The sequence below is a fragment of the Salmo trutta genome, chromosome 29, assembly GCF_901001165.1.
Source record: "Salmo trutta chromosome 29, fSalTru1.1, whole genome shotgun sequence".
NCBI lineage: Eukaryota > Metazoa > Chordata > Actinopteri > Salmoniformes > Salmonidae > Salmo > Salmo trutta.
The window spans coordinates 42,781,834-42,808,878 of NC_042985.1; the positions used below are offsets into that span (position 1 = coordinate 42,781,834).

At 40.8% G+C, this 27,045-nt stretch overlaps 1 protein-coding gene across 2 annotated transcripts in view; it reads left to right on the forward strand.

Moving 5' to 3' along the window:
• Positions 1 to 18,003, forward strand: part of prdm6 (PR domain containing 6) — a 62,960-nt gene extending 44,957 nt beyond the window's left edge. Inside the window, exons 6-8 of one of the 2 annotated variants that reach the window (XM_029722245.1) lie at positions 1,488 to 1,830; positions 13,188 to 13,364; positions 17,575 to 18,003. In XM_029722245.1, the coding sequence (XP_029578105.1) occupies positions 1,488 to 1,830; positions 13,188 to 13,364; positions 17,575 to 17,692 (638 nt within the window). In that variant the 3' untranslated portion in view covers positions 17,693 to 18,003. Of the gene's footprint in view, positions 1 to 1,487; positions 1,831 to 13,187; positions 13,375 to 17,574 lie in introns of both variants that reach the window. The other variant, XM_029722246.1, reaches the window with a different exon arrangement.
• Positions 18,004 to 27,045: the final 9,042 nt, after the last annotated feature.

Here is a 27,045-nt window from a genome sequence, read left to right on the forward strand (position 1 = left end):
AATAGTATTTATCTCCCCCAGACATTTTTGAGGGATTGTCTGTTAACAGTCTTTGTAGGAGCGTTTGGGAAAATGAATGACTATTTTCTGTCTTAACCAGCATTTTGCCCCATACTGCTCTGTCTGGTTTCTTTGGAACTCACTGGCCACTGGAGGTCTTGGACAACCGACAGGGCCTGACAGTTCACTGTTTACATGTTCGACATTTTATTACTTCAGTCTAGTTGGAGTCCTGTTTAGACAAGTGCCTTTTCATATAAACTGTTTTAAAAGTGTATAGTATAATTTGATAGATGCAGTATTGTAGCCTTAAAACGTGGCAAACAATGGAGAGGTCGAGGAGGGAGAGTGCTGTGAACTCCTTGCAAATCAGCATACCCTGCATGAATCAATATATCTTAGTATAGCTCTCTTAAAGGAGAATCTACCCATTACAGACGCTGAAGCCTGGTTACACAGAAATAGACCTCTTCCCCTAATACAACCCACATGAAGGAATAGTGTGTGCGTGTGATAGCAAATGAAAGCTGCTGGATTGGTGAGGTTCAATACTATGAGTTTGCCCTTTAATTAGACAATGCCCTCCTCTACAACATGCACTTCAGAACCACCTCACAATTGTTTTTATCTAAATTTTCATAAGTTAGCTTCAATCACACTACCTTAGCCTGATACTGAACAGCGTTACGAGATCTAACATTAAAACAATGCCCAGAAAAATTGAAGTTTTATTAAATAAGAAAGGCCTAGCCCTACTCCCACATGTATCACGTTACAGTAGTGTAAATCTGTGTTTATGTACACAGCATGTTGCAATACAAAGAATGTGGGATGTGGTTTGTCCACCGATGAGCTATTATGGCTCTGACTTCTTGAATGCAGTCAGAGATCAGTGTGTAGTGATGAAGAATCATCATATGTTTCTTATAACAACAATGAAACGTTTTTGCATCAAGTTGTTTATGCTTAGGATGCACAAAGACTGCAGCTTTTCTTTTCTGTGATCCAGTAGCTGAGAGAGAATAGGTCTCATCTGTGTTGTTATGTTTTGGTCATGACTAGAACTCACCCACATGGTAAGAAAAACAACAACAAGATAGTCAATGACAGTCAAACTCAGAACCACTAAATTTAGCCTGTTGCGTTTAGCCGAAGTGAATCGAAGAAAGATTCAATTAGTTATTGATGTGTGATGAGCGTACTCTATTAACTGTAGCTAGGGAAACATGTATGTACAGAATCTATTCAGAATCTAAACGTTTTGTGATTATACAAATAGGATACATAAGCTTCAAAGCATAATATTTTTCCAATGTCTTTATTTTCAGTATTAAAACTCTGACCTTGTGAATTAGAATGAATGTTACCCCCATTCCAGTTGTATAAGGGTGCTAAGGCACAACATACTAGCTGTATCCTCACATCACATGCTGATAGTGGTTTACATGACTGTATGTTCCATGTTTCCTACTGTTTTCCTCCTTTAGTGAATGTACCAACCACAGTCATGGAGGCCATGAGCAGACAAGAGACCCTGCAGCCGCTCAGTAAAACGGGCAAAGGTTTCTCGGTGGCACTGCTGCGCTCCATGGTCTTCCCCCACTCGCCCTGCTCCAGAAGCTTCTCCCTGATGGACAAGGGTGGCCACACGGACTCCGGCTTCAACCAGATGAGCTCTAAGAACCAGCGAGTCCTAGCCAGCCCCACCTCCACCAGCCAGCTGAGCACCGAGTTCAGTGACTGGCACCTCTGGAAGTGCGGCCAGTGCTTTAAGACGTTCACGCAACGCATCCTGCTCCAGATGCATGTGTGCACACAGAACCCAGACAGGTAAGGTAACAGCCTTCAAGCCATCTCATAATATGAATCATCATAATGCTTGATATATCCTAGTAGTCTGACTCTTACAGACATTTAGGTGTTCTTCTTGCTTTGTCTATTTTTAATTTCAGAAAGTTCTGTTTCCATGGGGTTCATTGGGGAAATAAAAAAACACTTGCCATGCTATTGTATATAGTGTAGTGATGAATGGGGTTGGTTGTCACACTTTTTACTCGTGTGTATTTCTCAGCACCAGTATATCTTACAAGACTCTCTTCAAATATTAGTAGAAAGATCAAGGTCTTGGATTGAAATGGGGACCCTTTGTATCCTCACATCTTATTCCAACATGGCATTATAAGCCATCAAACACACTGTCCACTTGTGACAACCAGCCCCATCGTGGGGTTGGTTGTCACACAGTATGGGGTTGGTTTTCACACTGTTTGCTAGTAGCTTATTCCTGTTGTAACAGGAAGTGAAGCAATATGGCATACAGTCTTAGAAATAGCCTTTCTTTGATGAATTGTGTTAGAAATAACATTTTAGCATTTTATGCCTCGTAAATAACATGTCATTGTGAGTACATTTCTGTGTGCATGCATGTGTTTGCACATGTATGTGTGGGTGTGTGGCAGACAATATGTGTGGAAGAGGGAGGCAACGAAGGGAGCTCTTTATAGCACAAACACAAAAGAGCTTGGGATTTTTACTGTATACTGGGCGTGGCAATGTCCCTGAACAATATGGTTACATTGGCTTCTAAACAGCTTCTACCCCCAAGCCATGAGACTCCTGAACAGCTAATCAAATGGCTACCCAGACTATTTGCACCCCCAACCCCCCACGCTGCTGCTACTCTCTGTTATCATCTATGCATAGCCACTTTAATAACCCTACCTGCATGTACATAATTACCTCGACACCTGTGCCCCCGCACATTGACTCTGAACCGGTACCCCCTGTATATAGCCCAACTATTGTTATTCACTGCTGTTCTTTAATTATTTGTTTTTCTTATCGCTTACTTTTTTTCATTTTTTTTCTTTAAACTGCATTGTTGGTTAAGGGCATGTAAGTAAGCATTTCACTGTAAGGTTGTATTCGGCGCATGTGACAAATAACATTTGGTTTGATTTGAAATTGGGTTGGATTGTGACAAGGACATTTCCATGTAAAAGGCCCAATGAGTACTAACATAGGAGCAAATCAAATTTCATGTCAAATGAAAGCTAATAAATAGTCTGAACTATATTTTTGAGAAATGAAGGTGTGTATATATATACAGTTGAAGTCGGAAATGTACATACACCTTAGCCAAATACATTTAAACTCACTTTATCACAATTCCTGACATTTAATCCTAGTAGAAATTCCCTTTTAGGTCAGTTAGGATCACCAATTTATTTAAAAAATGTTAAATGTCAGAATAATAGTAGAGGGAATAATTTATTTCAGCTTTTATTTCTTTCATCACATTCCCAGTGGGTCAGAAGTTTACATACACTCAATTAGTATTTGGTAGCATTGCCTTTAAATTGTTTAACTTGGGTCAAACCTTTCGGGTAGCCTTCCACAAGCTTCCCACAATAAGTTGGGTGAATTTTGGCCCATTCCTCCTGACAGAGCTGGAGTAACTGAGTCAGGTTTGTAGGCCTCCTTGCTCGCACACGCTTTTTCAGTTCTGCCCACAATTTTTCTATAGGATTGAGGTCAGGGCTGTGTGATGGCCACTCCAATACCTTGACTTTGTTATCCTTAAGCCATTTTGCCACAACTTTGGAAGAATGCTGGGGTCATTGTCCATTTGGAAGACCCATTTGTGACCAAGCTTTAACTTCCTGACTGATGTCTTGAGATGTTGCTTCAATATATCAACATAATTTTCCTCCCTCATGATGCCATCTATTTTGGAAGTGCACCAGTCCCTCCTGCAGCAAAGCACCCCCACAACATGATGCTGCCACCCCCGTGCTTCACGGTTGGGATGGTGTTCTTCGGCTTGCAAGCCTCCCTCTTTTTCCTCCAAACATAACGATAGTCATTATGGCCAAACAGTTGTTTCATCAGACCAGAGGACATTTCTCCAAAAAGTACGATCTTTGTCCCCATGTGCAGTTGCAAACCGTAGTCTGGCATTTTTATGGTGGTTTTGGAGCAGTGGCTTCTTCCTTGCTGAGCAGCCTTTCAAATTATGTCAATATAGGACTCGTTTTACTGTGGATATAGATACTTTTGTACCTGTTTCCTCCAGCATCTTCACAATTTCCTTTGCTGTTCTGGGATTGATTTGCACTTTTTGCACCAAAGTACATTCATCTCTAGGAGACAGAACGCGTCTCCTTCCTGAGCGGTATGATGGCTGCGTGGTCCCATTGTGTTTATACTTTCATACTATTGTTTGTACAGATGGACGTGGTACCTTCAGGCATTTGGAAATTGCTCCCAAGGATGAACTAGACTTGTGGAGGTCTCCCCAAAAAAATGTATGGTCTTGGCTGATTTATTTTGATTTTCCCAAGCAAAGAGGCACTGAGTTTGAAGGTAGGCCTTGAAATACATCAAATTATGTCAATTAGCCTATCAGAAGCTTCTAAAGCCATGACATTTTCTGGAATTTTCCGAGCTGTTTAAAGGCACAGTCAACTTAGAATATGTAAACTTCTGACCCACTGGAATTGTGATGCAGTGAATTATAAGTGAAATAGTCTGTAAACAATTGTTGGAAAAATGACTTGTGTCAAGCACAAAGTAGATGTCCTAACCGACTTCCCAAAACTATAGTTTGTTAACAAGAAATTTGTGGAGTGGTTGAAAACGAGTTTTAATGACTCCAACCTAAGTGTTTGTAAACTTCAACTGTATATTTTTCAACAATTTTCCATCCCCCAAAAATGTGGAATAAGCAGGCTTTGATTTCTGGTCAAACAGATGGAGAAGGGGTCTTGTAAAACAGTATAGATCAGTGCAGTAGAGTTTAGTACAGTAGAGAACACTAGAGTACACTATAATTCACTGTATTGTACTGAATTCTACTGTGATGACCAAACCTGTGAAACATAGACATATATGATTAGTACAGATCTTGTCCGGTCCGGACCCCTAAAAATGCAAATATATATATATATTTTTATTTACCCATTTTTTTCTCCCCAATTTCGTGATATCTAATTGGTAGTTAGTCTTGTCCCATCGCTACAACTCCCGTACGGATTCGGGAGAGACAAAGGTCGAGAGCTATGCGTCCTCCGAAACACAGCCCTGCCAAGCTGCACTGCTTCTCGACACACTGCTTGCTTAACCCGGAAGCCAGCCGCACCAATGTCGGAGGAAACACTGTCCAACTGGCGACCATGTCAGTGTGCATGTGCCCGGTCCGCCACAGGAGTTGCTAGAGTGCGATGGGACAAGAACATCCTGGCCTGTCAAACCCTCCCCTAACCCGGACGGCGCTGGGCCAATTGTGCGCCACCCATGGGTCTCCCGATCGCGGCCGGCTGTGACACAACCTGGGATCAAACCTGGGTCTGTAGTGACGCCTTAGACCGCTGCGCCACTCGGGAGGCCCCCCATTGCTAATTCAAATGGTAGTTACCACATGGCTTGACCTAGGTAACAGGCAATTGTTCATAGATATTACCAAAATTAAAACATTTACAAAGAAATACCAATACATATTTTTTACTTTCACCTATGAAAAACTCTAATTCCCCTCACCTCAATGTTTTGTCATGCTGACATGAATTGACCAGGTGGATGAGTTATTTCAAATAATTCACACATTTGTACCTTAAAATGATTACACAGCGTCATTTAGATTGGGTGTAATTAGCACTGTGACAACCAACCTCTAAGTCTCCCCTATACTGTATCAGATACAATTCAATGTTTCTATCAGTAATTTGCATGCCTATACATGTGGTCTTTCTCTCTCACAGTGGTTTCAGGGTTCAAATCCAGTGTGTAACATCTCCCAACTTAATTAAATACAGTGGGGGGATGTATTGGACATTTTTGCTTAGCACAATTTTTCTTCAGAGCATACAAACCTATAAATCAGTTGCAGCTGTCACAAAGAAATACCTACCCTAACTGTGATGCGGAGGAAAACAGATGCCACTTATTCAATAAACTAATATTCATACAGAAGAAAAATGTTGCCTGGATACCCAGGAGTTGAAGTCAATATGAGCGTTTGTCAATACTCAACTTTATGACCCTGGGGTGCAGATAAAATTTAGCTGAACAAGGGAATCTGGATCTGTTGATATTTGGATGCACAGCCTTTGCACCCAGTAAATTACCCAATGCATCTGTTTAAAATGTTCTCGGCTGTGGTTTATGGGTTTTGGCTTATACATATTTATTGATGTTTAGTTTATATGTACATTTGGGAGAAAGATGAATTGCTGTAGTATATCAGCACTAGAAAAATCATTTTGCTTATCTGTTTAGCTGAGATCCTACAAAGGAGTGCCCGAGAAGTTTTTCCTATTTTTTTTCAGTCACTTGGAATGTATCCCTCAATTTTAAAGAAATACAGTATCTTTATGATAATATAGTAGATCAAGGAACAAAGCCTGTTGTGTTTCTGTTTACTTTGCTACTTATCCTTTAATTTAGTATTCGGCCTTCAGTATATATCAATAGTATTTATTAATATTCAATATCTAACAGAACAATACAATACTGTACAGTATTTCTTTAAGAAATTAAGCATTTGAGGATAGTCTATCACTTACCCAAATAAGGTGTGCAGTAGCTATGAGCATTCATTTTTAAGGATATTATGTTTGTTCTTCTGCATTTCCAATGAACGATAGGGTGGTTACTGCTCAGGCTTTGTTTTTTCTGTTCTTAGGGCGAAAAGGCCAGGGATCGCCCTACTGAGAGTTTCAAATGGGAAAGAAGTGGTGGTGTGTAGCACAGAAGGGCCTCTACCTCAGTAAATAACGTTTCAATACTCTAATCAGCAATGAGCACTTGATATTCTAGTGTGGTTCTGTGTTGCTCAGTTGGTAGGGCATTGAGCTAGCAAGGCCTGGATCGTGGGTTCGATTCCTGCCGGGCCACCCATATAAAAATGCATTAATTCACTATTGTAAGTCACTTTGGATTAAAGTGTCCGCTAAATGGCTTATATTATATTAGTACTACGTATGTGTACACTCCTGACTTTGTTGATACAGAAGATTAATTCAGTTTTTTGTTGTTGATAACTCTTGAGTCTAAAACCACAGATGCTCTACTGGTTTGAGGGCTAAGGATTGCTATGGAAAAGCATTGATATACAGTATGTAGGCTATGTAGATAGTGGATGCGGCCCAAATGGGACCCTTTTGGGCTCTGATCAAAAGTAGTGCACTGTACAGTATAGGGAATAGGGTGCCATTTGTGAAGCACCCTTAGTTGTAGATTTAGATCATGCTGAGATGTGTACCAAACTTTAGCCCCACTAGCTGGGAGTAACAAGATTGTAAGACAAAATATTATATTTATTTATGCATACATGTAACATCTCCTGAATTGTAAAACATGCACAAGGGACACTCATACAATTACTTGAAAGCAAAATAACTTTAAATAGCATCTTTATTCAACCCTAACCAGTAAGGTAACGTTATTTATAATAAGGGTTACATGAAGAAAATTGGGCCTCTCTGAAATGAAAATGGATGGCCCGCCATTCAGCAAAATATATTTTACCTAAATTATCCCTGAACGCTTGAAAAAAAACAAGTGACCCTCCCCTATACCCCAAATAATAATTAAAACAAAGTGGATAGCAGAGAACATGTTTACTGTTTACCCTCACTTCTTGGACAGACCAGAGCTTTAGATATGCAGTTTTAAAGCTGTTCTTTGTCCTGTAAGCATTAGGGCAACGCAGGAATTTTGATAGTGCACAGGGCTATGGGCCAGAGGGTTGTGGGTTCGCAGACAAGCGTGGACAAGAGTAGAGGTGAAAATATCTCCTTTAAGCATTGCATGAATCGATCATTGTATTTGCAGGTCAGAGAAAAAAAAATCATTTTATAAACAGGTCATGCAATTATTTGACATATTAGTAGAACCTTTTATAATACCACAGAAATTACAGGCTAAGAATGGACAGAGATGATAGGCCTGTGGTCATCTTATCATGTTTCTCCGATGCAAAATCAGTGTGACTTGTTTGCAATGAAACTGTCCCGGTTTACAAATAATTTAATCTGAGATGTCATTAGGAATCTGAGCATGGTACTTTCAAGGGTTAGGCCTACCTTTCCACCCCAAACAGAGTAGGCCTACCAAAGCAGAAAAATGTAAGCTTTAACTGCTGGCTACTCCTCTTCTGTGGCTTAACCCAACAAGAGAAGGTCACAAGTGTTTCCCTAAAAGCTGTCTGGGTTTAAACATCTTGTCTGATAGTGACATAATTAGAAGAAAAAAATGGTCTCCTAGGCTATAAACAATGATATCCCCATATGCATCGGAGTCACGTCTTTCACGGGCATAAAGCATCGCGGACCAAAGTGCTGTTATAGATAACTTTATACACTGCTCAAAAAAATAAAGGGAACACTTAAACAAAACATCCTAGATCTGAATGAATGAAATAATCTTATTAAATACTTTTATCTTTACGTAGTTGAATGTGCTGACAACAAAATCACACAAAAATAATCAATGGAAATCCAATTTATCAACCCATGGAGGTCTGGATTTGGAGTCACACTCAAAATTAAAGTGGAAAACCACACTACAGGCTGATCCAACTTTGATGTAATGTCCTTAAAACAAGTCAAAATGAGGCTCAGTAGTGTGTGTGGCCTCCACGTGCCTGTATGACCTCCCTACAACGCCTGGGCATGCTCCTGATGAGGTGGCGGATGTTCTCCTGAGGGATCTCCTCCCAGACCTGGACTAAAGCATCCGCCAACTCCTGGACAGTTTGTGGTGCAACGTGGCGTTGGTGGATGGAGTGAGACATGATGTCCCAGATGTGCTCAATTGGATTCAGGTCTGGGGAACAGGCGGGCCAGTCCATAGCATCAATGCCTTCCTCTTGCACGAACTGCTGACACACTCCAGCCACATGAGGTCTAGCATTGTCTTGCATTAGGAGGAACCCAGGGCCAACCGCACCAGCATATGGTCTCACAAGGGGTCTGAGGATCTCATCTCGGTACCTAATGGCAGTCAGGCTACCTCTGGCGAGCACATGGAGGCTGTGCGGCCCCCCAAAGAAATGCCACCCCACACCATGACTGACCCACGGCCAAACCGGTCATGCTGGAGGATGTTGCAGGCAGCAGAACGTTCTCCACAGCGTCTCCAGACTGTCATGTCTGTCACATGTGCTCAGTGTGAACCTGCTTTCATCTGTGAAGAGCACAGGGCGCCAGTGGCGAATTTGCCAATCTTGGTGTTCTCTTGGCAAATGCCAAACGTCCTGCACGGTGTTGGGCTGTAAGCACAACCCCCACCTGTGGACGTTGGGCCCTCATACCACTCTCATGGAGTCTGTTTCTGACCGTTTGAGCAGACACATGCACATTTGTGGCCTGCTGGAGGTCATTTTGCAGGGCTCTGGCAGTGCTCCTCCTTGCACAAAGGCGGAGGTAGCGGTCCTGCTGCTGGGTTGTTGCCCTCCTACGGCCTCCTCCACGTCTCCTGATGTACTGGCCTGTCTCCTGGTAGCGCCTCCATGCTCTGGACACTACGCTGACAGACACAGCAAACCTTCTTGCCACAGCTCGCATTGATGTGCCATCCTGGATGAGCTGCACTACCTGAGCCACTTCTGTGGGTTGTAGACTCCATCTCATGCTACCACTAGAGTGAAAGCACTGCCAGCATTCAAAAGTGACCAAAAAATCAGCCAGGAAGCATAGGAACTGAGAAGTGGTCTGTGGTTACCACCTGCAGAACCACTCCTTTATTGGGGGTGTCTTGCTAATTGCCTATAATTTCCACCTGTTGTCTATTCCATTTGCACAACAGCATGTGAAATGTATTGTCAATCAGTGTTGCTTCCTAAGTGGACAGTTTGATTTCACAGAAGTGTGATTGACTTGGAGTTACATTGTGTTGTTTAAGTGTTCCCTTTATTTTTTTGAGCAGTATATAATCAGATCCATTTTATTTTCCTCAGATCCTTTTTATTTTCATCAATCTTAAGCTTTTGCCATTTTCTTTAATAAAAAGTAGGCCTATGGCATACCCTCTCATACCACCTCAATTTGAGTCTTCACTGACATGGATGTAGGATATTTAAATAGTGCATGGTGGGTGGAGGAATTGACCGACAACTATGGATATAGGTCTACATCATGGGAAAAAAACATGTTGTTTTTAATAAAATGTATTATAGTAGTAGCAAGCTATCAAAGTTGACCTCCAGTAATCCTCATCTTCGTGCTCTCCTTCTGAAACTGAACAGAACATAGGCTAGTCTGCACTTCGTAGCCTATATGCTATGGATCATTTGATTGAGACCACAGTAAATAACCTATGGGTGTACTTGATATTGCCCGCCAAGAGGAGAATCAGAAATGAGGGGTGGCATCGGGCACACATCGAGATATATATATAGCCTAATAAGAAACTAATTCTAAAACGCTGAGAAATGTAGACATTTTATCAATTACATGACCATCCCTGGACTCGACTTAAAAAAAATACTAAACCCGGCCCTTGACTGAAATTGAAAAAGCATGACCCTCCCCTATTTTCCTCCAGGTATCCATTATGTAAATGACGTTTCATCTCTAAAGGGAGACCGGGGTTGGTTGTCACAGTGCTTATTACTCCCCATCGAAATGGCGCTGTGTAATAATTTTAAGGATAGCGTGTGAATTCTTTGAAAAAACTCATCCACCTGGTTTATTCATGTTAGTATGACAAGACGTTCAGGTGAGGGGAATTTGTGTTTTTCATACAGTAACATTCAAAAGTTTGGACACACCTACTCATTCAAGGGTTTTTGTTTATTTTACTATTTTCTAGATTGTAGAATAATAGTGAAGACATCAAAACTAGGAAATAACACACATGGAATCATGTAGTAACCAAAAAGTGTTAAACAAATCAAAATCTATTTTATATTTGAGATTCTTCAAAGTAGCCACCTTAGCCAAAAGTGTGACAACCAACCCGTTCTCCCCTACTGACCTGGAGTGTGGGATAGCTCAAAAATGGATATATTTATATAGTGCAGAAACGTAGTTTCATCCCACCAGATGATGACCAGGGCCGTATTCACAAAGCGTCTCAGAGTAGAAGTGCTGATCTGTTAACAGGTCCGCCCTGTCCGTGTAATGATATTAACTATGATCTAAACAGAAAAACTGATCCTAGATCAGCACATCTACTCTGAGACGTGGGCCGCGATCCTTGCTGTCATTGAGAGATATTATTTGTCAAACAGTCCCCACCACCACTACTTTCAAAGGGCTCCGGGGTGAAGTATCCCCCTAGGTACCGATCTAGGATCAGCTTCCTCTTCCCTATCCTAACCATTAGTGGGGGAAATGCTAAACTGACCCAAGATCAGCATCTAGGGACAACTTCACCCCACACCTTTTAAGCTCAGAAAAGCCCTATAGATGTTGCTTCGCTCCGGTTTGTCCGTTTTGTTGATAACAAGGGATATACGAGTCACTTGAATCATTGCAATTATGCTGAACTCACTAATCTTTTCAATACAAACAGTATGATGCTAGTTTTTCCATTGGGTCATGCTTTGGAACAGTTGTCACAACATAATGATTAGACTCTGAAAAAGTGCTGTCCTCATCCACCAATTTAGTTTATCATCTAAATCCTAGCCTTCACTCATAAACCCAATAAGCTTTCAACTGGTGGAATACCATACAATAGAATACAATACAACCTTTATGAGGTCTTTGTTTTGTTCCCTGCTCATTTGATTACCATGATTGGTTGACGAGGGCCATTATCTCAACGCTAGAATGTAATAGATTGATCAATACATGGAAACTAAGACCGTGTGTGTGTGTGTGTGTGTGTGTGTAGTGTAGATATTTTCTGCGGCGTGATTTTCTAAACCATTGATATATGTATTGTTCAAAACCAAGACCTAAGGGGTCTCACTGGAGAAGAACTGTTAGTTGCTGAGTGGCAAAGAGCTTTACATAGTCCTGTATTATTTTGAAATAATAAATATGTCTGTATCAAGAAATTGATAGCACAAAAACATATCCCAAGAAGTAAATCATTTGATCCAAATTATTCCAAATACTCTCACGTTGTCATTATAAAGACTTTAGATTATAGACACATTATCAACAGATGTTTCATTATTTACATAAGCAATTAATTGAATATCAAGCAATCAGTGACCTGTTAATCTATTACACACCTGAACAATTACTTTCATATAAGTATTTGTGTACATGTATTTTTTCTTTCGTTATTGTGCGTATGTGCATGCGTGCGTGGCCCTGCAGAGGCTCCCTGTGTTGTGTTGGTGATGGAGGTGTTTATCTGTGGGGCTCTCCCAGGCTCACTGCTGTAATAAACAATAACCTGACATTAATCACACGGCGCGGCCCTAATAAATTATATCCACACATTAATCACATTAAAGTATTCACAATCAATGCACCTTCTCATAGAAAAACCTCAAAATAAATTGTGGTCTAAGTCACTGAGGCATACTTTATAGAATGGGACTGATAAATGAATAGAACCCCCATGGAATTGCAGCTTTATGTGGAAAACTGCAAGTGAGAATTTTTCCATTATATTACACTATTTTGCTCTAATTACTTTCACTTTTTCCCCACATAATACCGCTAGCTATGGCTTCAGATTCACAGAATATGCATTGTTTATATTGCTTATTTAACGACAAAATAAAGAGCATTGTTCCTAACTTCCTATCTTCTGCTGTTATCATGTGCTGTTAAACTCTAAGCTGTCTAAAATCACACCATCTAATTGATGCGATCATTGTCATTTGGTAAAGGGAGTAATAACTTTGCCCTGGAAGGTTTGTCTTCACTCTGAAGGAATCATGTGATTGATGGCACAGTTGAATAGTCAATTAGTCTAATTACTCCTGTAAGAGCATTTCTTTGTGGCCTCTGTCAATAAATGTGTGATTTGTTATCATGCCCCACTTATTCATTGGGATCACTGTGAGAATTAGCAAAGATCATTAGAGCTCTACATGCAGATAGGAACAACAGACAGAAGGAAACAGAAAAACCCAACTATACCTAATGTTTCCAGTATGTTGTGCACATATTGATAGATGGCCGAGTCATGGACTGGGGCCACATGGTTGATTAGGGTCATGCTGCCATGGTAACGGGAGCTTGGTGTCCTCCTCTACCCCTCTGTGTGTGTGTCTGCAGACCTTACCAGTGTGGACACTGCTCCCAGTCCTTCTCCCAGCCGTCGGAGCTGCGCAACCATGTCGTCACTCACTCCAGCGACCGGCCCTTCAAGTGTGGCTACTGTGGCCGGGCATTTGCAGGAGCCACCACTCTCAACAACCACATCCGGACACACACTGGGGAGAAGCCATTCAAGTAAGTAACAGTGAGTACCATTGCTTCCTCCAATGACACCATTACAGAAAGCACAATGAATGTTTATGGCACACTGTCTACTCCTATTGTCGCCCCCACCATTGCCCACTGTGTCTGAAAAGGCCTGTGATAGTTGAATACTGATATACACTAACACTTAAGGTTAGCACACACACAGGGCCAGAAGACACCTATTAGATGAGGCCAGAATTTTCACATTGGCTACATGGTACAAAAAAAATCACTTCAACTACAATGCAAATTGAAATATTTGCTCACCTTTTTTTTGAGTGTATCTCAGTGGCAAGGCTGTATTTGAAAGTGGAATCCTCTTCTCTGCTACAGCACATATACTACCGGTCAAAGGTTTTAGAACACCTACTCATTCAAGGGTTTTTCTTTATTTTGACTATATACTACATTGTAGAATAATAGTGAAGACATCAAAACTATGAAATAACACATATGGAATCTTGCAGTAACCAAAAAAGTGTTAAACAAATCAAAATATATTTTATATTTGAGATTCTTCAAATAGCCACCCTTTGCCTTGATGACAGCTTTGCACACTCTTGGCATTCTCTCAACCAGCTTCATGAGGTAGTCACCTGGAATGCATTTCAATTAATAGGTGTGCCTTCTTAAAAGTTAATTTGTGGAATTTCTTTCCTTCTTAATGTGTTTGAGCCAATCAGTTGTGTTGTGACAATGTAGGAGCCTTGAACTTTGAACGTTTCTTCAAGTGCAGTCGCAAAAACCATAAAGCACAGTGATGAAACTGGCTCACATGAGGATCGCCACAGGAATGGAAGACCCAGAGTTACCCCTGCTGCAGAGGATACGTTTATTAGAGTTAACAGCCTCAGAAATTGCAGCCCAAATAAATGCTTCACAGAGTTCAAGTAACAGACCCATCTCAACATCAACTGTTCAGAGGAGACTGTGTGAATCAGGCCTCCATGGTCGAATTGCTGCAAATAAACCACTACTAAAGGACACCAATAATAAGAAGAGACTTGCTTGGCCCAAGAAACATGAACAATGGACATTAGACCGGTGGAAATGTGTCCTTTGGCCTGGAGTCCAAATTGGAGATTTTTGGTTCCAACCTCTGTGTCTTTGTGAGTTGCGGTTTGGATGAATGGATGATCTCTACATGTGTATTTCCCACCGTAAAACATGGAGGAGGAGGTGTTATGGTGTCGGGGTGCTTTGCTGGTGACAGTCTGTGATTTATTTAGAATTCAAGGCACACTTAGCCAGCATGGCTACCATAGCATTCTGCAGCGATACGTCATCCCATCTGGTTTGGGCTTAGTGGGTTTATCATTTGTTTTTCAACAGGACAATGACCCAACACATCTCCAGGCTGTGTAAGGGCTATTTCACCAAGAAGGAGAGAGATGGAGTGCTGCATCAGTCGACTTGGCCTCCACAATCCCCCAACCTCAACCAAATTGAGATGGTTTGGGATGAGTCGGACCGCAGAGTGGAGGAAAGCAGCCAACAAGTGCTCAGCATATGTGGGAACTCCTTCAAGACTGATAGAAAAGCATTCATCAAGCTGGTTGAGAGAATGCCAAGAGTGTGTAAAGCAGTCATCAAGGGAAAAGGTGGCTATTTTGAAGAATATAAAATGTATTTTGATTTGTTTAACACTTTTGCGGTTACTACATGATTCCATGTGTGTAATTTCATAGTTGGGATATCTTCACTATTATTCTACAATGTAGAAAATAATAAAAATAAAGAAAAACCCTTGAATAAGTAGGTGTTCTAAAACTTTTGACCGGTAGTGTATATCACAAAGCATAGGTATTGTTCTGCCATAGGCAACATAGCGAAATCCTTCCCAGCTAACCCATTTTGGTTCCCAGAAAGTTCTGGGAACTTTTTATAAAACATTTTTGGGGGGGAGGACGTTTCCTGGATGTTGTAAGAAGGTTATTGTTTTAAATAACCAAAGGAGAACCTTCAGGGACATTTATGAAAAATGTTCTGTGTTAACTGGGCTCTGGCATGCCAGATGCTTCCCCATATCTCTGCCTGTCTGATTGATGCGGTTGGAGATTTATGTAAATAATTGAGCAAGTTAAAGGCTCACACAGGCTAATAGATTTCTGTTAATCTAATGGACGTTATATGCATGTGACCTTGTTGACTCAAAATCATAAAGGCTATTGGAACGGTCACTGTAAAGCACACCCGATTGTGCCAACATTAGCTTTAATACAGTCACATTATATTACCCGGTCCTATAATAAGACATTGTAAATGCATTATTACTGTGCAATTAACTCTATTAAATGAAGTGAGATAAGTAGGTCATGATTTCATACTGTATTCTGCTCTTACACAATAACAAAGTAAGAACCATTTCTACCAGTGAGTACAGTAGGACTGCTTGATATAAGTATCAACATTTACATGATTGCCAGGACAGCAATATTGACATTGTATGAGCATATCCAACTATATTGAATTTTCATGTTATAGATACAGGTAACTGACAAAATAACAGAAACCCCAACATAGTGTCTTAATAGGGCGTTGGGCCACCACGAATCACCAGAACAGCTTCAATGCGCCTTTGTGTAGATTCTACAAGTGTCTGGAACTCTATTGGAGGGATGCAACACCATTCTTCCACCAAAAAATTCCATCATTTGGTGTTTTGTTGATGTTGGTGGAAAACACCGTCTCAGGCGGCGCTCCAGAATCTCCCATAAGTGTTCAATTGGGTTGAGATCTGGTGACTGACTGACACGCACACTCACACTCACGCTCTCTCGCGCGCACGCACGCACACACACACACACACACACACACACACACACACACACACACACACACACACACACACACACACACACACACACACACACACACACTTTAAACCCCCTATGTTCAAAGTCACTGAGATCTCTTCTAGCAATGGTAGCCAAAAAAAATTGCATTTTTATGCATGACCCGAAGCATGATGGGATGTTAATTGCTTAATTAACTCAGGTACCACACCTGTGTGGAAGCACCTGCTTTCAATATACTTTTTATCCCTCATTTACTCAAGTGTTTACTTTATTTCTGGCAGTTATCTGTATATCAGTGCATGGATCCATAGTTTTTTGCAAGCTTGAAAATGGGACGAAACTGGGATGAAATTGAATTTACAGCGGCTACTGTCCTCTCATCAATGTAGATAATAAATCCCACCAGATTGTCACCATGTAGCCAGGAATGGTGGTGTGAAAAGGTGACTGATTTGAGGCCGGCCAATCAAGTAACGAATCAGCCTTCTAATAAGCAATCAGTGATACACAAATGTGTCATCAGCACTTCAAATGCTCCAGAGAGGAAGAGGCACACAAAGACATTAATGAATACACCACAGTAATCTTTAGCTAATCAATAGGGGCTGAGTTATTTTCATTGAGCTGATATGCTTGATAGATTAAAGCTGGCATTTTCTGTTAGTCAGGAATGCTCACGTGTTTTCTACTGCAAAACGTCACTAAACGAATTCCGTGCAGTCTGCAACTTTGGCTCTTTCACTGGCTCTACTTTTACCTTAGGCACAAACAGCAAATTCAGTAAAACTAAGAGGACATTACCACATATCTACCGCTTTTTACTGTTAGCAGATTGACAGAAACGGGTGCATACTTGTCACATAATCTGGAAAACTTGATAGAAGGATCTAGTTTACTGAAAGGGGTAATTCTCACAAATTGCTATGATGTAACTAATGATTAGACACAGTTAGTAGAACAGAATGCTATAAGAAGCTGTCCTTACAGAATTACTACTCTAGACACCAAGCCCCCAAGCCAAGTGCATTAGCAGCACGCGGTCCCTTCTTTCTGGGCTGCTAAGCACAATACTTCAGGAGAGGCTCTCTTTGATAGCCGGCCTACCGAAAATCTCTTTTTGTTCTCTATCTACTGGATGTGACAATGATGCGCGCCTTATCTAGACAGGCCCCTCGAGGGGGGGCCCCCTCCTCTGAGATTATTGACAGGGCCCAATGTTGGGAGGCATTGGGGCCTTCGCCCATCATCGGCATCAAGGCCAGAGGACTAGGCTCCAATTACAGCCCTCTGGCCCAGTCAGATTCCCAGCCACTTTGGAGTGTCAGTTGCCATTAGGATGTCGAGTGATGAGGTGGCATGTACGGCTGGCCTCTCTGAGTCGTTTTGTGTTGTGTGTTCAGGTGCGAGAGGTGCGACAGGAGCTTCACGCAGGCCACCCAGCTCAGCAGACACCAGCGGATGCCCAACGAGTGCAAGCCCATCAGCGGCGAGAGCAGCGAATCAATCGAGGTGGATTAGCTGATTGACTGGCCGGAATTAAACTGCAAGGAAAATCATGATTAAATGTCACGGACACTTAAACAAAACCAAAGATTTCCTCTGAGAAACTCTCAATCAGCCCCAGAAAACCAAAAGCAGTAATAAAATAAGTAAGATGTTAAGAGTTATTGATCTTGGCACAGAAAAGGGACCAGGAGGGGGAAGATGGGGGAGGGGAATGTTGGGGGAGTGGGGATGTTGAAGGGAGGAGAAACAATTATTTATTTATGACTGGGGAGTTATGGTTCTCAAAGAAGACCTGAAACTGGGACAGCAAAAAATACCAAAAATGTCCACTGTATGTAGCTTTATATCTCAGTTGTCTTATTCTTTGTATCCTAATACCAAAGGGAAAGGAATGTTGGGGGGAACTGTGAGGGTAGAACATGCCTCTACTGAGAATGCACAATTTCTCTTAAATTGCACCATGAAGCATGATTTAGGAGGGGACTGTGTTTCCACCACAAAAATAAGAAACTATCCACAGTATGAATTGTGAAAACTAAATTATATTTATCTTCTATTGCTCTCATGTCATGCTTCGGGCACTTTTAATAATGACTATTTAATTGTTTCAGTTCAATCTGATGCTCCTAAATATAAGAATGGAGACTATTTGAATATTAATTTTGTGTAAAAAAAAAAATACTATACATCTTCAGATTCTTGTTATTAAATGTAAAACTGATAGTTCACAGATTAAAATAGACATTTTGTCCAGAAAAGGAAGATGGGTTTTCATGGCATCTATTAAGAAACTACTGTATTTCAGGGCAAGCATTTGTTTTAGATCCAGGTTGGAAATCAGTCAAATAACATCTGGTTTGTCCTTAATCTCAATGTAGAAGTTATATCTGGTGATATCTATTTGTCACAGGCACAATTGTAAGCTTTCCTATACCTGTTTAATGGTGGCATTAATTTTAAGATTCAAGGGCAAACTACATTATGATTTGAAATGTGCTGCATTTTTTTTTTTACATTGTTATTGTTTTGTTGGTATTACTACGCAATGTAAGTTCTATTTCATCTTGGATGTACATAGTCTCATAACGATACACTTCTTACAGGTGAGGAAAATCACGCCAAAGCCCAAAGAGGTTTGAGCCTGAAATTAGAGCATTAGGAATGGATTCACTTTGAGACCAAGTCATCAGACATGTTGATGCAAATCTTATCAAATCAAACTGGTTTATTGCTGTATTATTATGGACCTAATGATTTGAGTTGAAATAAGCAAAGCAATTTCAATCAGATTAAAAGAAGAAACGTGTATGATAATCATCTGTATATGACAGGGATCATCAACTAGATTCAGCCACGGGCCGATTTGTTTTTTTCTTGAGCGGATGGTCAGGGGGCGGAACATAATTACAAATGATTTGTAGACTGCAAATTGACCGCAAGAAGCCCAAACAGATAATATTTAGCTAAAACAATAATTTCAAACCTTGCTTACGTTTGTATACGATCACATATCTATCTATTATGTGTGGGGAATACTTTGGAACAGATTCCTAAAATTAAAATCACAGAGTTGATTTGCTGGTGTTTTTAGTCTTTTATGTCAGAACTTGGGGGTCAAATAAAATCGCCCGCAGCCAGCCAGTTGGGGATCCCTGGTATATGAGAAAGACTTCTACAAAGTGTGTTAATCTCTGACTTTTCAACATTTGAACTCTTGTTTGCATGATTTCATCCCTTCCTTTTTTTTGTTTTATAAAAAAGGGCTCAAACCATTCCTCTGTAGAAATTAAAACAGTGACCCAGTTTTGAATATTATCAATAATTCTATTGATGGATTAATTCATTGCTTCTTAATCTGTTTTACTTTTGTGAATGTTTGTCATTTGTATATCAAATCACAATCATTATATTTTGTAATGTGTTAACATTACACTTATCGCCTATCACAGGTATAATCAGTTTATAGACGTAAAGGTATGGAACCTCGAACAATGCAATATCCCTACAGTTGCCCTAAGAATTAGTAGTATTATTTTAGTACTTTAAAAAAATGCCTGTGATATTTTATGGAGGACAATGTGCTATACTATTCTAACTAAAACAAATAACATTGAATTAGATTTTTTAACATGGTTTTTGAAAAATGGCAAAGATCTCTGAAAACACGATCCATCACTTCTAGCCATCACAAACCAGAAAGTCTGAAATGCTCTGTTTTTTCAACCATGATTTTCCTGTCACTTGATGTTTGTTCTTTACAAAGAGAGTCTGTGTGTGTTTGTGTGTGTGTTGGACATAGCGGTAAAGCGTTTTCTCAGATTCATCTTAGCAGGCGGTGATGTATCAGTGTGTCCGCGGGGTGTGCTCCCTGCCCGTGGCCCCTGCGTTGTGTGTCTGTAAGGTCACGTCCCACAGCGCCGTTGGTTCTAGTGCGCGGGCAGCTGTCGAGAGGTTATGGATCTGACCCGGAGAACATGAACTCCGCTTGCTCACACCGCCCCTGATTTATTAGGCCATCCATACACCTTTCAAGCATGGCCCTTTTTTTTTCTCAACCCCTGGCTGAAATCGTCAAGTAAAAACAGAATTCAAAGCAGCTTTTTCAATAAACCTATCCACAAGTCTTTTCCCCCTTCAGCAATGTGTGGGTGTTGCTGCTCTGAGACCTGTGCTGCTGTTAAAGAGAGCCTTTCATATGACTGAGTCAGGGTAAAACTGCTTTCATTTCCCATGTTGTCCATGCCACTCAAACAGAACATGTAAATGATTTGCAATGCTTATTTTGGCTCAACTTGCCCAATCTTATTTGGTGAGGATAGACAAAGTTAGGAATTGACATCTATATGCAGGTCTTTTAAGGCATTATAAACTCCTCACTTGGTTTAGTGCTGGTAAACACTGTCTGGTGGCTATATTTGGGACAGGATGGGACTTGAGTTCCTGAGCAGTCTGGACCCATATTCCAATAACACATTAGAGTTGAGGATTAATGTTCTAAATTGGGAATTATTTTGTGTTCAACTAAGTGGAATCAAAATGCCATTATCTTTGTTAGTGCAGTCAAAAATGGGATTTTCCTGTGTTTTATGTATATACACTACCGTTCAAAAGTTTGGGGTCACTTAGAAATGTCCTTGTTTTTGAAAGAAAAGCAAAAAAAATGTGTCCATTAAAATAACATCAAATCGATCCGAAATACAGTGTAGACATTGTTAATGTTGTAAGTGACTATTGTAGCTGGAAACAGCAGATTTTTTATGGAATATCTACATAGATGTAACAGAGGCCCATTATCAGCAACCATCACTCCTGTGTTCCAATGGCACGTTGTGTTAGCTAATCCAAGTTTATCATTTTAAAAGGTTAATTGATCATTAGAAAACCCTTTTGCAATTATGGCTCTAACCAGAATAGAAAGAGGAATGGGAGGCCCCGGTGCACAACCTAGCAAGAGGAAAAGTACATTAGAGTGTCTAGTTTGAGAAAGACGCCTCACAAGTCCTCAACTGGCAGCTTCATTAAACAGTACCCGCAAAACACCAGTCTCAACGTCAACAGTGAAGAGGCGACTCCGGGATACTGGCCTTCTAGGCAGAGTTCCTCTGTCCACTGTCTGTGTTCTTTTGCCCATCTTAATCTTTTCTTTTTATTGGCCAGTCTGAGATATTGCCTTTTCTTTGCAACTCTGCCTAGAAGGCCAGCATCCCGGAGTCGCCTCTTCACTGTCGACGTTGAGACTGGTGTTTTGCGGGTACTATTTAATGAAGCTGCCAGTTGAGGACTTGTGAGGGGTCTGTTTCTCAAACTAGACACTCTAAATGTACTTGTCCTCTTACTCAGTTGTGCAACTGGGCCTCCCACTCCTCTTTCTATTCTGGTTAGAGACAGTTAGCACTGTTCTGTGAAGAGAGCAGTACACACTCAGCGATGTACGAGATCTTCACATTCTTGGCAATTTCTTGCATGGAATAGCCTTAATTTCTCAGAACAAGAACAGACTGACAAGTTTCAGAAGAAAGTTATTTGTTTCTAGCCATTTTGAGCCTGTAATCGAACCTACAAATGCTGATGCTCCTGATACTCAACTAGCCTAAAGGCCAGTTTTATTGCTTCTTTAATCAACACAACAGTTTCAGCTGTGCTAACATAATTGCAAAATGGTTTTCTAATGATCAATTAGCCTTTTAAAATGATAAACATGGATTAGCTAACACAACGTGCCATTGGAACACAGGAGTGATGGTTGCTGATAATGGGCCTCTGTACGCCTATGTAGATATTCCATAAAATAATCTGCCGTTTCCAGCTACAATAGTCATTTACAACATTAACAATGTCTACACTGTACTTCTAATCAAATTGATGTTATTTAAATGGATAAAAAAATGAGCTTTTCTTTGAAAAACAAGGACATTTCTAAGTGACCCCAAACTTTTGAACGGTAGTGTATATAATAAGAGCTTTTTAAAAAGACTGCCTGAAGTGGTGGGATGGAGTTTTGACATCACCAGGTGGTAAATTAGTAAATAGACCAATAAGAGTTCCAGTTTTCCCCTCCCCCCACAGACAACTCCCAGACAGTCCTAGAAAAAGTATTGCTTGAGTTATTTATCTTTGCCAAGAAGCTATTTTTGTTTCTTTTTCAACATTTTAATTCAAACTATTACCTTAAGGTTCTTAATTGTTACCCAGAAATGATTTAATATTGAGATAAAAACATCTGCATTGGACCTTTAAGTGTGCTTGCAGTCAACTTTAACAAAACATCTTATCTTCACCCACTGGTGGGACACTTTAGAGCTTCACATCACCTGTATTGTCATAGTGTGTTTGGATTAGTCATATAATGGCCATATTTTGCCAGCTGTTTCCATTTTCCAGTAATAATCTTACTTGCTCTCCCGTGCACACACCACATACATTTGAAGGTTATAACAATTATAACACTACCTTGAACTCAAATAGAAAAAACATATTTAACCACCTTTCTGCACATGCTTAGCAACTATCGCAGTTTGACGTTACAGCACTAGAAACAAAGTTGCCAGCTTTTAGAGTGATTTAAACAAATGATTCTCACGGGATTTTGACAAATTTGTAAAACAAATACAGTTAAGATTTCATACATCAATCACCATACTTTGCCATGGGAACTAGGACCTGTGAAATGCAGCTTCACTCAGGCTAAACAAATGATCACACAAAAATTATTATTTTGAAAGGCTACATGTGAAAGTGGCCCTGGGGTTTTGGACTGTAATGGTTTGCGTTTCATGGAATTTCCTGCTCGGGAAAATATTAAACAGACAAGGGTCACACTTTCAAAAGCAATTAGTGATCAAGCCGGGGTTTTTCTAACTTCTAAAAAAGTGGTTAATTGGAAACCTAATGTAGGGAAAAAGTCTGAGAAATGAAAGTTCTCTCTTGACCTTGTTCAATTACAACCACCGTTTACTAACTTAACAAACGTGTCAGAGCGCAGGATTCCCCCCCCCCAGTTTTATTGAGTTTACTGTACAGTTATGTATGTCAGAGAGCATACACCATGCACATTCTGTGATCCAATGGGATCAATTTAAGTGTGGAACATAACAGCCAGAAGTGAAAGAGGGTGGGAAACCCCACTAACACATCATCCTCACCTGACCTTACTGGTCATAGCACTGTACTGTACGATCATGGCCACATGGTCTAACTGTAATCTTAATGACCTGATTAATTTCTACTTATCTGATTAACACCACTTAATGGAAACTCTCCCAGTGTAAAACATGGTCTAAGGGAGATTTCATTATGGCATGGGGCTTGGTGATCCATATTCACATGTCTGACAAATTACAGTTAATTCCACCCAGGTTCTCCCATTAGCTGCAACATGACAAATAGTCTGTTCACATTATGCAGAGTGAACACCAGTCACACAAGTCATGCCAGAGATACTTATCATTGTCAGGTTAGGCCCCATGCGTAATGCCAAAGGTAGCAATCAAAGCCCAGAAAAGTGTTTCCAGGCCCGGAGTTAGCCACCACGGCTCAAACGAGCATAAATCACATGGGCCCGGGCCTGGAGTGAGTGACTTGGTAAACATGCTGATAGTGTGTCTTTATGTCATCTGTGTAAGCTGTTGCTGATGGTCTGTCCTCATAAGTACGGGGGAGTTCAATCGGGGGAGGAGGGCGAGTGTCTAAACAAGCCATACGTCACTATCAGCTGGGCCAGGTTTTACAGACAGCAGTCTCCAGCAGGCCCTGGGCCCTGCTCCTCACCAGCCAGATAAAGAGCCAGGAGGAATTCAGCCCTTCACTTCAGCCACCAGACGGATGAGCTGTGAGCGTCTGCACTCTGTCAGCCCAGATGACAACACAAGCCATTCACCACCCACCACCACCAGACGGAACGCATGGGAACACACTCAGGCGGTGTGTGCGGGCGGTGTTAAGACATGTTCAACATGCGATTACATGTGTAAGTTATCACACTCCTGCACCCGCAGGTCAGCAGATTGAGCTCATCAACCCATCTCGCAATATTCAATTACATTGTTCTATCATTTGTTAATGTGGAATTTGGGTTGGTGCCCTAGAATCCATCTGTAAATCCTTGAGTATCAAACCTAAAAAAAACGAAAAGAAGTGATTAATAGAGGCACTTAACATCAAACATGTGGGCGGTGTCAGAGTGGTAGAGTAGCAGCCATTGACATGACAGATACAATGGATATAAATCAAATCAAATTTTATTGGTCACATTCACATGGTTAGCAGATGCTACTGCGAGTGTAGCGAAATGCTTGTGCTTCTAGTTCTGACAGTGCAGCAATATCTAACAAGTAATCTAACAATTCCACAACTACCTAATACACACAAATCTATTAAAGGAATGGAATAAGAATATATAAATATATGGATGAGCCATGACAGAGCGGGATAGGCAACACAATAGATGATATAAAATACAGTATATACATATGAGATGAGTAATGCAAGATTTGTAAACATTATTAAAGTGACAAGTGGTCCGTTTATTAAAGTGGCCAATGATTTCAAGTCTGTATGTAGGCATTAGCCTGTGTTAGTGATGGCTGTTTAACAGTCTGATGTCCTTGAGATAAATCTGTTTTTCAGTCTCTCGGTCCCAGCTTTGATGCACCTGTACTGACCTCGCCTTCTGGATGGTAGCGGGATGAACAGGCAGTGGCTCGGGTGGTTGTTGTCCTTGATTATATTTTTGGCCTTCCTGTGACATCGGGTGCTGTAGGTGTCCTGGAGGGCAGGTAGTTTGCCCCCGGTGATGCGTTGTGCAGACCGCACCACCCTCTGGAGAGCCCTTCCGGTTGTGGGCGGTGCAGTTGCCGTACCAGGCGGTGATACAGCCCAACAGGATGCTCTCAATTGTGCATCTGTTAAAGTTTGTGAGGGTTTTAGGTGACAAGCCAAATTTCTTCAGCTTCCTGAGGTTGAAGAGGTGCTGTTGCGCCTTCATCACCACACTGTGTGTGTCGGTGGACCATTTCAGTTTGTCCGTGATGTGTACGCCGAGTAACTTAAAACTTTCCACCTTCTCCACTGCTGTCCCATCGATGTGGATAGGGGGGTGCTCCCTCTGCTATACCGTAGGATGTGTTTTTAGAAATACTCTTAGGGACTGGAGTTATTTACTGTAATGGGATATTATGCCAACTACACTCCATACATCTTTAGAAATTACCAGGCCAAATAAAGACAGCACTTCAACTTTAAACGAAGTGTAACTTTTTAAGGCTTGAAGAGCAACTGCCCCTAAAAACGAACTTGTGGCATTGATATGAGTCTGAAACGTTTATTCTACCGTCAAAATTGACTACAAATTGTAAAGAGGTCAATTTTGGTCATAAAGTCAGTCTCGTCTGTGAGACTTGTGGTTGTGACTGCACCACAACGTAAATTAAGAATGGCCACAAATGATCTATTATATTGACCAGCTGGTCAAGTGCTCACTCTAACAATGGAAATACAAGTCCTTGAAGATGGAAGGCAGTCGGGAGATCAGGTGGGACCATTCTAGTCAAGGAGAGGGCTGATACGCTTGTGACCCACAGGCACAACGATATAAAGTTGTTTGTTCAGTTGCCAGGACGTAACGTTTTCATAATTATATATCAATCAGTACACTCGTAACAACCTAAGCATTACAAAACTTCACATTTTTTGTTTACCAAATTCAACACTCATTGAACTTCAAACAAAAACTCCTCGTTTGGTGGGCGCAAAAACGGCACCTGCAGGAGACGACAGATTTTGGGCCAAGTTGAGCCTCTGGCTTCGCCTCTTCCTCTCTGGGTTGGATTTGTTTCAATCCTGCCCACATGCCCACAGCTGGTAGCACACAGGTAATTACCAATTCGGGGTGCAGCTGCACACGACCCAATCGTAATGCCTGTGGTACATTTGGGTTGTCTTTGGATATCCCGATGGGATTAGTTCGGGACCATAGGTAAATTAGACGTTAAAATTCTAATAGCTCCATATTTAAATGACTTAAAAACCTCAAACTAACTATAAATTGTAGAAATGAATATACAAATATAAAAAGTTTTCATGAGAAAACTAAAAAGAATTCAACATGAAATATTGTCTCATTTAAATTGTAATTTATTGATAGTGCCTAACTACCCTTGGAGATAGCCAAAGTCAAACCAACAACTTTGCCATGGTCACACACCAGCTTGTCTACGCTAATTGGCAAAATTATTTGGATAAATTTTCCCACCTGCGAACACACACAAGAAACCCATCAAACCAAACCCCAAAAACAACTCACGTTTGAATTGTCATGGCCACTAGTATTTCTTAATGAACCAAATCAAAGAATATCTATTATGTTGACAAAATAGCCCAATGACCACACAACAATGGGATTATATGTCTTCAATGATTGAAGGCAGGCAAGATCAGGTGGGACCATTCTAGCCAATGAGATGGCAGGTACGCGTGTCAACAACAGGCACAATTAAGTTGTTTTTCTCAAAGTTGCTGAAATGCGACGTGCGTCCACTTATAATCAGTACATTTGTAACAGCCTAAACATTACAGAACTATTTGATCAAATAAGCCTCATGTAATTCAACACTTTCTCATAGACCTCCACACATAAAAAAGTGCTCATCTCACACGGACAGATTTTGGGCGAAGTAAATCCTTTGGCTTCGGCTCTCCCTCACTGACCAAATTTAAATTAGGCCAAATCAGCCTTCGTGCTTTATAAGGCCTACAGAAATCATTCATTAGCAAATAAAACTATGTAGAATGGCTTCTTATGGAGCCTTTTGCAAAGCACCAGATGTAGACCTTTTATGTTGCCCTTTATGTCGATGACTTTGTTCATA